At 35.8% G+C, this 15046-nt stretch overlaps 1 protein-coding gene across 1 annotated transcript in view; it reads left to right on the top strand.

The window, feature by feature from the left end:
• Positions 1-13529, top strand: part of MARCH6 (membrane-associated ring finger (C3HC4) 6, E3 ubiquitin protein ligase) — a 29381-nt gene extending 15852 nt beyond the window's left edge. The window contains exons 6-17 of the mRNA XM_009876408.1: positions 486-678; positions 936-997; positions 2968-3000; positions 3712-3763; positions 6920-6978; positions 7578-7658; positions 8708-8776; positions 8887-8961; positions 9783-9917; positions 10376-10495; positions 12628-12728; positions 13388-13529. Coding sequence (XP_009874710.1) covers positions 486-678; positions 936-997; positions 2968-3000; positions 3712-3763; positions 6920-6978; positions 7578-7658; positions 8708-8776; positions 8887-8961; positions 9783-9917; positions 10376-10495; positions 12628-12728; positions 13388-13529 — 1122 coding nt within the window. The remainder of the gene's footprint in view (positions 1-485; positions 679-935; positions 998-2967; positions 3001-3711; positions 3764-6919; positions 6979-7577; positions 7659-8707; positions 8777-8886; positions 8962-9782; positions 9918-10375; positions 10496-12627; positions 12729-13387) is intronic.
• The last annotated feature ends 1517 nt before the right edge of the window (positions 13530-15046 follow it).

The raw sequence follows: 15046 nt of genomic DNA, 5'->3' as shown, positions 1-15046 counted from the left end.
CGAAACTGTTCTATGATTCTAAAGTATGGGAAATTCCATTTGAAAAAAAAACAACAACAAAACAAAAAACCCAAAACCCTACAAACCCCAACCAACTTACAATAAACCAACAAAAAAAATAGATGTGGCTTTTGTTTTTTACTCTTAAGTGTCATCAGCTACTAGAACAAGTTGCTCAGAGAGGTTCTTAAGTCTCCATCTCTGCAGTTACTTGAGACAACTGAAAACAGCACTGAGCACCCTGCTTTCAGTTAGGTGGGTTGATTAGTCAAGCTCTAGAGGCCCTTTCCAACCTCTGCTACTCTGTGAAGAAGTCTGAATGTTTCCCTTCCTCTTTTAAAAGGTTTAGTGATCTCAAATGTAATGCTTATCTAAACAAACTAAACACGTTCTTACCTTTTTTTAAATACTGTTAGTTTTTTTCAGGATAAAAGTATGCAAAGAAATTAATCAGTTTAACTGAATGCTAAATCCTGTTTCTGCAGGCTCAGGCCGTTGTAAATGGAGGTGTTGAAAATGCTGTACTTGATCAACCTGCTAACCCAGCTGCTGAGAACGTAGTTGTAGGCGAGAACCCTGAAATTCAAGAAGAACAAGTAGATGAAGAGGAGGAGGATAATGAAGATGAGGAAGATGCTGTAGTAGAAGATGCAGCAGATGCAAACAATGGAGCACAAGGTAACAGGTGACTCAAAACAGTAATGTTATAGTTCTTTTTAAATATAAATTAAAACATTGAAAATTTAAGGAAGCTATGTAAGTTGCCACTTCAGATTATTTAAGTGCTGAAGCATTTCCTTGCTGAAAAGCTATTAGCAGTTATGAATTGAATGTTATGCACTTAAGTCATTTTGTCCATCTAAAACACAGCATGGAGTGGTTACATCTTGTTTGGGTGAGTCTAACAACTGTAAAAATGGCTGTTGTCTCCTCAGATGACATGAACTGGAATGCGTTGGAATGGGACCGAGCAGCGGAAGAGCTTACTTGGGAGCGAGTGAGTAAGAATCATTTTCTTGAATAATTCAGACTCATAATTGAAATGATTTGTAGTACTGTTGTGTTAAAATCCATTTGGGATAAATTTGGATACTGTTTTCTAGTGTGAAAGCTATCAGTAAGAGGCTTTAGTGACCTAAAATCATTGTGTTAAAATGAGAATGTTCTTATGCTACTTGTTAATATCAAAAAGGCGTATCTTAGATTTGAAATATAGTATCAGCTTAAAACATGGTGTTATCACAGCCTTTTCTGAAGTCTTCAGCTTGCTCAGGTTTATAAATGAGTTGCAGCTTTCATTGATAATGCCAGACTAGATTAAGATCACATAAGCATTGCATTATATACAGTTTAATACTTTATTTTTCGTATTCCTAAAAGCATTAAACTAAAGATAAGAGAATTTTGGTTAATTTACTTATTTACAAAAGACAAATGTTTTTCTTAAAAAATTATTGAACATTTTAATGTAACGTTGCTTCTGCTTTGTGTATGGATCACAGATCCCATAATTATAGCATGAGATGCATGTATATTGTAAACGTAGTGTAGAGCCTCAAGAACTAGTTTTTTTGTAGCTGATTTAGAAGTAGCCAACACCTGAGTTCAGAGCTCACCACATGGAGCAGAATTTCTCACAGCAGCTTCATGTGGTTTCCCAGTGTCACTGATGCCTGTGCCAGGCAGTTGTAAAGCCACCCACTGTATTCCTCGGCTGTGGTGTAGTCGTTGCCACAATTGCAGTGTAGTAGAAATACAATTTTCATTGTAAGGAACATGTCTTGATCTTTGTTTCATATCTAGTGAAAAGCTGTTAATTTGTTTTGAAAGATACTTAGTGAAAAAGGGCATGTGTAAATTCAGGGTTCTCAACCATTCTGTGGTGTACCTAAAGACAAAAATGTTATCTTTCTGAACTCAGTTTATGTGCTGGGAAGTGTTGTACTCCTAACTGAAAATATTTTGATGCTTCTCCATGAATACAGAAATCGATGTCAGCACACTCTCATAACCATTGTCAATCCAGTGTGCTGGCACAGGCAATAGGCTTCTAGTTGGGGTTTAGTATCAAAAGTGAGGTAGGTTTTTTCTACTGTTTGACCTTGTGAAAATAGCACATACGCTTTCTGAATTTTCAAAAATATTTGCTTCTTCGTTTACTTTATAAAATATGTGCAACTTCAGTATCTTGGAACTTAGTGCAAAATCCTGAACCTGGTACTTTATAGCAGTAATTGTGGATTTAGGAGTGTTGGGATTGAACCATTAGGAAATCCTTGAAGTGAGGAGAAAGCAGAAATTTTCATATTTTTTTTAATTATTTTTTTATTAGATGCTGTATTTTTGACTGCTCTTTGGACACTTTCCGTAAGAGCTGTGCAGATTGATAGAGGATTTGTTTCCTGTATTCCCTAGCTGGAAACAAGTTCTAGTCTAAACAGACAGTGTAGTGACGTTATCCTGTTACTAGCTGCTTTTGCACACTGGAGGTAAAATGTTAACCTTTGACTTTTCTTAGTGCAACATAAACCAATACTGTGCAATTAAGCAAAAAAACACATTATTTTGAGTTGTTTAAACATGTTTTTAAGTAACAATTCGATCACTAAAATCTTTTGTAAATGCAAAATCTTTATCCAAGTCTTCAAAGTCTTGGAGACAAATAGTCTATAAAATAAATAATTATGTGTTTAGATTGCCATGTATAAATACATGTGTATTAAAATATTCCACATATATATCACTGCCTTTGGTCAGTTGAGTTTACTGAGCTGAAGGAGAACTTAGTTTCTGTGTTAATCTTTTAAGAATTTATGCCCAAGTTCTATTGGTTGAGCAGTTAAAAAAAGCGCTTTTGACCATATTGGACATGAAAAGTTGGTGTGAAAGGGGCTTCTATGAGGCTTATTTTATAGATGTCGGATGCTCAATTTTTCTAATGAATAAGTAACTTTCTTGCCTTCACAGATGCTTGGACTTGATGGATCTCTGGTTTTTTTAGTAAGTGAAATCCTAAATTTAATAAATTTCTATAGGAGGTGCTTTTTATGAAGTAAACATTATTCCATTTGAAGTCTCTATTTTCATATAATATATATTCTCTAAAGAGACTGTCATGTGATGTCTCATATTTTAATGTAATGTCTCTTGTTTAAAGTAACATAGCTTGTGTCATTAGTGATAGACCTTAAATATTAATATCAAAAGAATTAACATCCCAGTGTGCTTATGGCTGAGTTCACATTTTAGCAAAAAGTAATATTAAACAAACACTTGCTGTCATTTCTAGAGTGAGAGCTGTCAGTTCTGTTAACAGGTTTCTTGTGACAGATTTTAATTGTTCGGATAAGCATTTTCTTGTTTGTAAAACACATACCCATGTACGTTTCATGTAGTTGTTTTTAAGGGTGAAATTATTAATACTGATTTTAAAATAAAAGCTTGTTTTTGCAAAATAAGAGCATTAAAGAAAATATAAGTGTCATTATCTAGGTAAATGTCCATGAACTAAAACGAATGCTTCCGTAACCCATCTTGCATTTTTTGGTGTCTGTGGTAGAGCAAATTTCTTGGCTCTAACACAAGATGTGCAAGTTCTGGTAATAATAGCCAGTTGAAATAAGAAGCCTAGATAAAAAAAGTCACTTACTGAAATGACTGATATTTATGTACTGTTTCCTTGTCATCTTCCTTCCCCCATACTCCTTGCAGGAACATGTCTTTTGGGTGGTATCTTTAAATACGTTGTTCATACTTGTGTTTGGTAAGTATCATTTGCTCTTAGGTTTTAAAAAGATCCTACTTTGTGAAGTGATAATGCAGGTTAATTTTAAGGCTGTTCCCTCAGAATAAATTAAATTGTGACACCTAAAATTGGAATCACGAATGAACTGGGAATATGCTCATAAATTTATTGCTTCTAGTTCTGTCATTTTCATTCCTTTAAGTGCATAGATTTAAAATAGGAAAGCTACCAGAAGCTTAATAATATCAACCAAAGCACAGAAAGTAGTACTTGTTTGAAATACTATGAAATTTAAGGAGGAACCTCCTGGAATATAGTGTATGAGCAAAGCAGTAGTTTTAGGAATGACTAGGTTTCTTTTTCTCCTCACAGTTTTCGCTAGATAAAGTTAAATCACTTTTTTCATCAAGGATTCATCTTTGGAGCTCAAAACTGAGAGGGACCAGGATGCAGAAGAATGTAGCTGACTGTGTAGAGTTGTCAAATCCACTTTGATTTTGTGTCCCGAGTTGCTACGGAACAATTTTCTGTGTTTTTCACAAATTAGACTGGCTTAAATTTTAGAAAATAGTAAATTCTGATCAGTGGTGTATTTTACTGTATTTTCCTTTCTCCTTTCTGTAGATGCTGCAGCTAAACTGTAACTTTAAAAGTTTGCAAGACTGTTTCTAGTACAAGATAGGAGTATTTTCATGCTCTGTTTTTATATATAGTTAGTGCTAGGAAGTATTCTTGGACATAAACTAGTCGCAGCTTAACAAAATAATCCTCAAACCACAGGTGCATATTTCTTAATCATTTGTACTCAGAAAGGTAAAATGCCTGCCTTATTCTAAATAGCGGTAAGCTTCCCCTTGACAATTTTTGAAATTCCTACTTTGCATTTACTGCTTATAATATGTAGGGTAAATTTGCATTCCCACTCTGGTTTTACTGCAGAAAGGGAGGGTAACAAACCTAGAAATTATTGTTTTTAAGACCCTCCTGAGAGGCAATAGACTGTGATTCAGGTTTTTATTTTATGTTTTGTGCCTTACATCTGTTGAGTGACATAGGAGAATAACAGCTCTTCCCTGTGTCTTACTTTTGCCTGTTTTGCTGCAAAAGGAAGCTTTTTGATTATGGTGCTCAAGCTCATTGGTGTTTGACACAACTGTGTGTAGAAGCAGCAGCATTTGAGTGACAAGATAGAATGTTCTATACATTTGAAGTGATACTGGACGCAATTTCGCTTGCTCAGAATTATCAGTTACTCAAATCAACACGTCAAAAGAAAATAAAAAGTATTATCATGTATATTTCATTTACAAAAAAATATAACTGTTCTGTTAAGACTTGGAAAATAGTTGAGTTGCTCTGATAATTAGTCTTTTCATCTGTGGCTATCAGAAGTTAGGGGTTTTTAGCCACTGTAAATTTTAGGCTTTTTTTTAAAAAAAGCAATAATAACTATGAAGTTTCTAAACCCTTGATTTAAATTCAACAATATGAGTAATAAGAATAATTAACAAAGTTGTCATATAGATGTGTTTTCACAAATAGGAAACTAACAAATAGAGAAGAGAAGAAGAATGACTTTCCCAAGTGAGCAGTAGATCTGGGAATTTCATTTGTTCCTCTCAAGACTTTTTTTTTAGTATCTTTCCCACTAAGTAGTGCTGCCTAATTTACAACTGCCAAATCTCTAGTTGCTTGTAATTACAATCCTGGTGAGTTTAAAAGTCACAGGAGATACTTTCTAGAAGATAAAACTTGGAACTAGAATTACTGGTCCAGAAAATCTCCTGTGATGTTCTCTTGGACAAGTTAATTAAGTTTGACTTAATTCATATTTTCTATAGCTCATTTTAGGACTCGCAGGGGAGTCTATATGACTGCTTCATGCTTTATATTAAAAGGGATATATTAGAAATTCTCTTTTAAAGAAAGTTATTTCAAAACTATGATAAACTATGCACTGTAATCTCATAAAACACTGTCAAAAAATGCAACTTTGAAGTCATGAGCCTAATATCTAGAGCAGTTTTAAGTGTGATTATTTTTAAAGTATTTTTTATCTCACTTTTTGTTTTGTTCTTCCTCAACTGGAAGAGCTCAAGTCCTCCCATTATCTTCTACATTTTTGCAATTCCCAGAAACTTCTGATTTCTCTGAAAGTGACATGAATTTAAACTTTCTGATAATTGATTATGCTAATACAAGTTTTGCTAAACCTTTACCTAGTTTTTTCATGCTTAGGTCATACAGAAATGAGGAGAGAGAAAAGCATCAGGCTTGTTATTTGAGGGTATGTTTAGTCTACAGTCGTGTTTAGAGTGGATTATCATGATGAAGTGAAGGCAAATTTGGATGAAAAAAAAAGCTTGCAGTTGCTGCAGCCCCTTCACTTTCTGTTGACTCCCTCTGCTCCCGTAGGGAAGTGCTGTTGAATTCTGTGGTCCCTCATAGCTTGATTAGAAGACCACAGAGTGAGCTAAAATGACTCGATCCCGTTGCAAATACACAGGTGTCTGAAAATGGGGAATGCACTGTGGTTTTTATTTCCCTCCTCTTGAGACCTCAGAATTGACAAGAGCGAGTTCTCTGGAACGATGACAGTTCTTAGTACATTAATTCAAAGTAAAAGACTTCTCACTTGCTCCTCATCCCTTCACTGGAGCATCGGTTTTTATCCCCACCTCGTCTTCTTATCCTTTTGCAAATTTCTGCAGGGCTGGCATTTTTCACAGCATTAAGAATAAAAGCACTAAAACTGAAACTATATGAAAGCAAGTCCCATCTGACTAAGATGTAAAATGACTACTTAAGTCCTTTAGTGCAGGCGGGAGAGTGAATGTACACAGCAGGTTCCTACAGCACTCTGATACCACCCTGGTACATAAGCCTGAGGAAATCACTTTACACACAAAAAGGTGAACTAAGAGGGAAAAGACTGTCCTCTTCTTCTGTGTAGTTTCATATTGCATATATTCTTTCAATGTGAATTCCGGTCTGATTGTCAGTGTTTGTAAAACTGTAAATCTTTGCACAGAAAATAATTTTTCTGGTTGTTTTCACAAAATTAGTGAGAAGTTGAATAATTGCCATGTTACAACACACATCTTGCAGATATGACTCCATTTTAGCAGTTTTCATGGCCTTTTTCCCCCTCTTCTTTCTACTTACGTTATGCAGCATTTTGTCCATACCACATTGGTCACTTCTCCATTGTTGGCCTGGGCTTTGAGAAATATGTAAGTACTGTTTTATGATTTCAAAATAAAAAAAAAACTTGTTGCTATTTATTTAATCACAATATTTTTGTAGCATCTTTCTGCTTTTACTTGTGATCACAAAAGTAGCCTGGAGTATGTGTACCTTTTTTTTTTTACTCAAACTTTTTTAATCTATGATTAAAAATGTTCTCCCTCTCTTTCCCACTTGCTCCATTATTTACATTTCAAGAGAGGTTTCTACGTTTTGTGAAAAAATGCAAACATTTTTGGTTTTTTTTAACAGCCTCTTGTTTATTGTGTACATTTTTAATTACTGAGTAATTTTTGTAGTTGACAATAGCTAGTGAAAGCTAGAAGGTGGTGAGGTGGTGTAAGGTAACACTTTTTCTTTCATATATAGAGGTTGTTTCATGTTTGAAGAAAGTAGTTGTTGCCAGTAAATATAAACATTTTCTACTCTTGATGAGAGATACCAAAAATATAGGAGATTATTAAAATATGTAAAAACTCAAGAAACTTGTCATTCTTGATGTAGAGTTTGGCTTTGGAATTAATTGTACAAAAAGGAGATATAATCTTTTAAGAGACTGATAAGCTTTCCCTTTTTTTCCCTCCAGGTTCAAGCATCTCACTTTGAAGGCCTGATTACAACTATAGTTGGATATGTTCTGCTGGCAGTGACGCTAATTGTTTGTCATGTATCCTTTTGTTGGCAGTTACCCGATTCAGATTTTACATGTAAACAGTTTTTCTGGCTGTATTTTGAGAGGGCATAGACATGATGCGGAGGCAATTCTTTTGCCTTTTTGCCCCGCTACTTTAAAATTAGAAGAAAATCTCTTTTGTTCTCTTGGACCTTTAAAAGTTTTTCAGTGTTACTGTATTCTTCAGAACACTTGTATATGTCAAACAACACAAAATCAGAGGCTTTTATGATTGCTTGAAAGCCTTCAACAAAATTTTGAAGATCTGTCTGAGCAGATGGGTGTGGAGACACTGTTTTTTCCTCACTGTCTTTACACTATTGTTGCAGGGTGTGTAGCTGCAGTAGTTGGGGAAATTCTAACCTTCATTATTACAGGAGAATTAAGTAACAGCAGAGTCCTGAATGTTCGAAGGATTTGGTGCTAAGTAAAAAGCCTGCATTCTAGCTGCATGTTGTTGAAGAGACCACAGCAACTTTAATTTCAAAGAATGAACATTTATTTATATTTGAGAGTACACAAAGGTAACATCAAATTTAGACTGCACTGTACCAATGTGCAGTGCAAACGTGGTAAAACAGTTGATTGGCTGTCTGTTCTGTCTCCTAAAAGAAAACAAAACAACCCCCCAAACTGTAAAACACATCCAGCTTTTCTTGAGAAAGGTGAGAATTTGTTTCAGACTGCATGAAAAGGGAAGCTACCAGGCCTTCAGCTTTGAAGCTTTCTTGTGGCAGATGTTTTCAAAGGCAGCTGTTTATTTCCTGAGAAAACTTTTGGATGCTTAATTTAAGAAAGGTGGTAGATTTATTTATTTGTGATGCATGTTTGGGGGGAGAGTTATCCAGCCCAATCAGATTGTGACTTCCAGAGTCACAGTCAGTTTTGAAAAATGAGTCCTAATAAAATACATACCTTCTATTTCACTTCAGTCTTTTATGAAACTATCTGTTGCCAGAAAACACAGAATAAAGTGTTTCATGTTAATCAAACTTTGTTCTAAAATAATTTTCAATATTACTTCCTTTAACAAAACTATTCAGGGTTTGGCAGCACTTGTTAAGTTTCAGCGATCACGCCGTTTATTGGGAGTTTGCTATATTGTTGTCAAGGTAATCCTGGTTTTTTGTGTGGAGTAAAAAGCCCTCTCATTTTTAGCTTACATTGTTGTTTTCTTAGCAATTTCTGTTAAGCTAGTGAGGTGTTTTCTTTTTTCCTAAAGGTTTCCTTGTTAGTGGTGGTTGAAATTGGTGTGTTTCCACTCATCTGTGGCTGGTGGCTGGATATATGCTCTTTGGTAAGAATGGAAATAAATAGGATAAAATAGTTTTTAATGATACTTATATTTAAAGGAAGAAAAGTTCTGACAAGAAGAGAATTGTTGGTAGAAGTTTGACAGCACTCTTCTGTTTTTATAAGCATAGTGTTTCCGGAGGGAAAGGGTTTTTTAGGTACTGCTTAATGCTAATTTTGTTTTCCTTTATGTTACTAAGTGCGAATTAACATGCTATTATTAAAATAATAAGATTCTAATACTTCTACTGCATTTACAAGACTACTGTGATAATGAATTTCTAGGCGAACTTGTGTACTGAATGAGCTTATTTTATGTAGCCATCTTCTGTGAAATGGTAACGATTTCATACTTCAATGGTTGTCCCATCTCTGCTTTGATGAAGATACGTGCTGTGTTGCTTGGAACTGAAAAGGGCAGTTTTTCTGTACGGGAAAAAAAATAAAATTAAGTGGTTAATTTCAAATGGAGAAAATTAATTTCTTCTAGCCTTAGTAGAAATAAACTTTTACTTAAGGGAATAAGTATTTGCTTCCATGACAGTGCCGCTTTGTTTGACCTGATTCATAATTTAGGTAGTGTGTGTTAGTGTTTGAGTTGACTCCATTCTTCTTTCTGTGAGAAGAAATTGACCTGAAATTGATGTTTGTTTGTTGTACTTATTGTAAATTGTTCTTGTTTTGTCCTAATTAAATGCTATAATTATTTATGTGTTGGCATGAGGTAGACATTTAAATGCCTAGGTAGTATGTATGGCCTGGGCTAAACAAAATGAGCGGAAGTTTACAAACTTTGTTCATATTTGTTTACTATTTACCTTGTAGGAGATGTTTGATGCCACCTTGAAAGATAGAGAATTGAGCTTTCAGTCTGCCCCAGGCACCACAATGTTTCTTCACTGGTTGGTTGGAATGGTTTACGTCTTTTATTTTGCATCCTTCATTCTTCTTCTGAGAGAGGTAAGCCTATAAGAACAAGATTGGTGTGTAACACAGAGAAGCTTGTATGTTGAACTGTTAGTTAAATCTTTCGCGTTCGGGTACTGCTGCCACTGTGTTTTCATGTGTGTATATTGGATTTCAGTCTTACGTAAAAATGGCCATGCTGGTACTTGCTGCAGTGGAAAATGATGAATTGAGTATATTTTACTTAAAGATTTTTAGTACGGACATAGCCCTTAAACATGGGTGTTGCCTTCAGATGTATTAAATACATTTTAGTTGTTTGATTAATACTTGAAAATCACTTCTCTATGAAGCTTCCTTTGTTCTATTTCTGTATCATTTTGTTGAAAGAAATTGTTCAAAAAATACCCTTACATTTAAAACTTGCTATAGTAGTGTTGTCCAAAAAGAAAAACAAATCATACAAATGATAACTTTCTCTTCATGTATTTTTTTTCTATTTCCTACATCAGGTATTGAGACCTGGTGTCTTATGGTTTCTCAGGAATTTGAATGATCCAGACTTTAATCCTGTGCAGGAAATGATTCACTTGCCCATTTATAGACATCTCAGGAGGTTTATCTTATCAGTGGTAAGGACTTTTCTCAAAATTCTCTTTATTTGGAAAGAAAATTTCATACATTATCTCCTATATGTACTACTCCGTATTTAAGGAAAAACATTTTCAATGTGAAAATGATTAGATACTGGAACAAATTGCCAACAGAATCTATGTCTTTTGAGATACTGGAAACTCATCTGGATAAGGTTCTGTGCAATTTGATGTAACTGGGTCTGCTCAGTTTGGGGTAGTTTACCTCTGGAGGTCCTTTTGAAAACAAATCCTTGCTGTGATATCTTCTCCTTATGCAAAATCACAGGAAGTGTTTGTGTATTCAGATAACAAGCGTTTATTATTACGGGTGTTGTAAATCACACAAGTCTTTCATGGTGCTTATTGCAATAAACATCGTGCTTCCGATTCAGCTCAAGTCGTGCCAGAGGAGTAGAATAACTTTCTAGTTAAATTTTGGATTGGATTATGCTGATCTAGTGAGTGGTGTATGTTTCCAGACTATCGCTGTAAGATGTTCAAAACAATGAAAGTTTTGGGGTTTTTCCCCTGTGCTTGTTTGTCTGACGTTTGCCTAGCATGCAGCAAGGAAAGGGTCTTGGGCTGCCTTTGACGTGTCATGTCAACTGTGAAAACCGATATACCAGAAACATTATTATTTGGCGTACCCTGTTAATACGCCTGAAGTGCTTTGAGTAGTGAAAGCTCATAGAGAGCCTTTCAAGTACATGAGAGTAGCTGACCTGTCCTTTCAGAGTATTTTCTCCTTAGATAATCATAATGCTTTAGCTGCCCAAAACGTGGTGTCACAGCAAGTGACCCAAATACAAGCAAAAATCTGCTTGTTACTAAAGGTCTTAGAAATGCTCCCAGACTGTGCTGGAACTGGTAGTTACTTGAATTGACCTTTTGATTTCTTAGCTAATTAATTCAGAACTTTTAGCAGCTTCTTGCCAAAATATGGAACCCAGACTGGCGATCATTTATAGTTTACTATTTCAAAAAACAAGTCACGATTTTCAAGTTGTGTTCCTCGATATTTTTAAGAAATTTCTTGCATAGAGCATAAACTATTAAGTTTCAAGAAGAATGGGATTTGTTTTTTCTTTTCTATGTAGTTTTTTTTTAATTTTTAGTCTCTAGAGGTGCATTTATATGAAGTATAAGAATGTATTTAAAGTTTACTTGATACTTAATCTGGTTACTTAAGGAAATAGGATTTTTTTTGAAGTGCATATCCTCATCCAGCTTATCTCCCCTACTAAATTTTGATTGCTCAGTCAATTTAAAATGTGAAGAAATAGAAACTGAAAGATCTTTTAATGTTTCTACAAGTTGCTTGCAAGCTCAGCCACCTAGAAAAGACATGAATCCAAAATTAGTAACCCCAGTGCGGGGGGATGGGAAAAAACTGTCTGACATCATCCTGTCAGCTGGCCAGTCAGTGCTTATTCAGCCACAGTCCTGTTTGGCAAGGAGGTCCCAGTGTACAGGTCTGCCTGGGCTGGGGTTGATTTTTTTCGTAGGAGCTTTGGATCAGCGACTGAAACAGTGTGATTGTTTCAGTGTTGCTGAAACAGGTATGTCTTGGCTGTGGATAAACAGTGCTTGCACAGTGTCAGGCTCCTGCTCTTCATTGCTCTGTGCTTTATTGCTCACCCCTGCACTGAATAAGCTGGGGTTTGGGAGAGGGGTGTACATGGGACCCAAACTGATCCAAGGGGTATTCCGTACCATAGGGCATTGTGTTCAACAGTAAAAGCTGTGGAGAAGGAGGAGGAAGGGGTTATGGTGTTTGTCTTCCTGGGCAACCTTTAAGATGTGCTGAAGGCCCTGCTTTCCAGAAAAGTGCTATTCAGCTGGCTGCTGATGGGAAGTAGTGACAGAATTCCTCTTTTTGTTTTGCTTACATGTGTATCTCTTGCTTTCTCTATTAAACTGTCATCGTCTCAATCCATGAGTCTTCTTGCCTTCCTTCTGTTTTCTCCCCATTCAGCTGGAGAGGAGAATGAGTGAGCAGCCAGGTAGATGTTTGGCTGTTAGCTGGGGCTAATCCACCATGCACAGGAAATACATCAGAGAGGTGGGTGGGAAATCAGGTTTGGTTGCTTCTGCTTTTTGGACTAACTTGTTTAACTTCCTTGTTGCAGATTGTCTTTGGATCAATTGTACTGCTCATGCTCTGGCTTCCTATACGCATTATTAAGTATCTCCTGCCTAACTTTCTTCCATATAATGTTATGCTCTACAGGTAAGCATTTAATTTTAAAAAGATACTTATTTCAGTCTCCCTAAAACTAAAAAAACAAGTATGTTTGCACTCTGAGCATTAATGTGACGTTTGGTATGGTTTTTTATTTGCTTTCAATTAATCTAAACTTCAGTGTTCTAGAAGACTCAAAAGGTACAGGATCATGCAAAATGTTAAATAAAAAGCTACTAAGAAAAATAAAAGGCATTTTGTATTATTTCTATAATTACAACTATTTTGGATTTTATATGCCCTAAAAACAATTTCAGCTCAACTTTTTGATAGTGAAGCTGCTGCTGTGTTTTTCACATTAATTTCTAATTATCATTGCTTCAAGAGTAAAAGAGTATCTGTAACTGTGTTTCTTTTCAATGATAGCAGTATCTTTCTGTTTCTAAATAATAATGGAAACAGCAATGATAGAAGCAAATTCTTGGATATAAATTTTCTGAACATTTTTTCTTAAATTTCTTGAGTGCTCAAGTGCGTAAACGCTCGTGAACACTTAACCTGTGGTCAGAGTAGCATGTAAGAAAAAATGCTTGCAATAACTTAAGAATTGTTCCTGTTGGCATCCAATATATTTTTTTTATTGTGGTGGTGTTACTGTGATTCCGTGTAAAAGGCATCCCTTTTGTTTCACTTCTCATTGTTTCTAGTGATGCTCCAGTAAGTGAACTTTCCCTAGAGCTCCTTTTGCTTCAGGTGGTGCTTCCAGCTTTGCTAGAACAAGGACATACAAGACAGTGGTTGAAAGGTCTTGTACGAGCATGGACTGTTACTGCTGGATACTTACTGTAAGTACAGAAAGCCAAAATCAACTACAAGCATTGTCCAGCTTAGCCTTTTAACATGAAAGCAGCAAGTTTTCAGGAGAGTTATCCCAACAAGTAGCTTTAATAGCTATTTTACAGATAAATACATGATTAAAAACTTCTGTACTCGTTTTCTTCTAAGCAGGAGTTGTACCTACTTCTGGACTAGTCTTGGAGAAATAGGGTTCTTTGGCACGCTATTAAAGCATTTGCTTAGTAAAAACATCTATGAAAGTATGACTAACAGCTTGTTAACTTCTTATTATGGAAAAATTAGAGATGTCAGCAGAGCGCTTCCATGAGTCATCTAAGTAGAATTCATGTGCGCATCTTGCGTTTCTTACTATAAGAAGGAAATAAAATTTTTTTAGAACACGAAGCTGAGCAAGTGAACACTTTTGAATGAAGGATTTTAAAGTTAAAACTTCAGTTTCTAAAGAAGGATAAAACTGTATATTTGTCAGCTAAATTAAATGATTGCACAAACTGAGATTTTTTTTTTTAATTTAAACTGCTAGACAGAGTTCTAGCACTTGAAATTATTCAGTTTTTATGTCATTTGCAAAATTAATCAAGAAAAAATTAATGTTAATTTTTATTCTATAAAGTTATAAATTTAACTTCAAGGTGTATTGCCATTCTCCCACCATGTCTTGCTCATTGTGGGTTGTGCCAATGCACCACTATTAGGATGGTGATTTATTCTTTGCTAAGTTATGTCTGAGACTCTGGGAAGATGAATGAAAGACTTTTTTTCTTCCCCTGCAATCCAAAATACTTATTTTAACTGCTCATAGGGAAACTCTTCCCACTCCTGTTGTCGTAGTTTGCATTCTGGAAATTTATTTTTTTAATTAATTTGTCCATGATTTCATCGTGTTTAAGTATGACACAAGAGGATAATTTTAGAGATGATGGTAGAATCGCTTTACTTTCTCCACTGCTGAAATTATTAAGTATGACTGCAGAATTTCTCGTCAACAATTTTAGTTGAGCAAAGATGAAAATCTTTTCTTCTGCTTTTGTAAAAAGCAAACTGCTGTGAAAACGTTTTCGTTGTCTGCTGATAGAATATCTGCATGCATCTTACTGCTAATTAAAATTCTGCTAAAGCTGAGGAAAATTGCATCTGGGAAAGAACAACCCCATGTACCCATACAGGTTGGGGACTGACTTGCTGGAGAGCAGTGTAGGAGAAAGGGACCTGGGGGTCCTGCTGGGACCTGGGGGTTCTGGTGGACAGCAGGATGCCCATAAGCCAGCAATGTGCCCTCGTGGCCAAGAAGGCCAATGGCATCCTGGCTCGTATCAGAACGAGGGTGGCTGGTGGGTCAAGAGAGGTCCTCCTCCCCCTCTCCTCTGCCCTGGTGAGGCCACATCTGGAATATGTCTGCAGTTCTGGGCCCCTCAGCTCAAGAGAGACAGGGAACTGCTGGAGAGAGTCCAGTGCAGAGCCACAAAGATGAGGCTTTTCCCTTATGAGGAAAGACTGAAGGAGCTGGG

Source organism: Apaloderma vittatum, unplaced genomic scaffold (assembly GCF_000703405.1).
Source record: "Apaloderma vittatum isolate BGI_N311 unplaced genomic scaffold, ASM70340v1 scaffold17229, whole genome shotgun sequence".
NCBI lineage: Eukaryota > Metazoa > Chordata > Aves > Trogoniformes > Trogonidae > Apaloderma > Apaloderma vittatum.
Note: the sequence above shows the minus strand (reverse complement) of the source record. Positions and strands in the feature narration are given on the sequence as shown.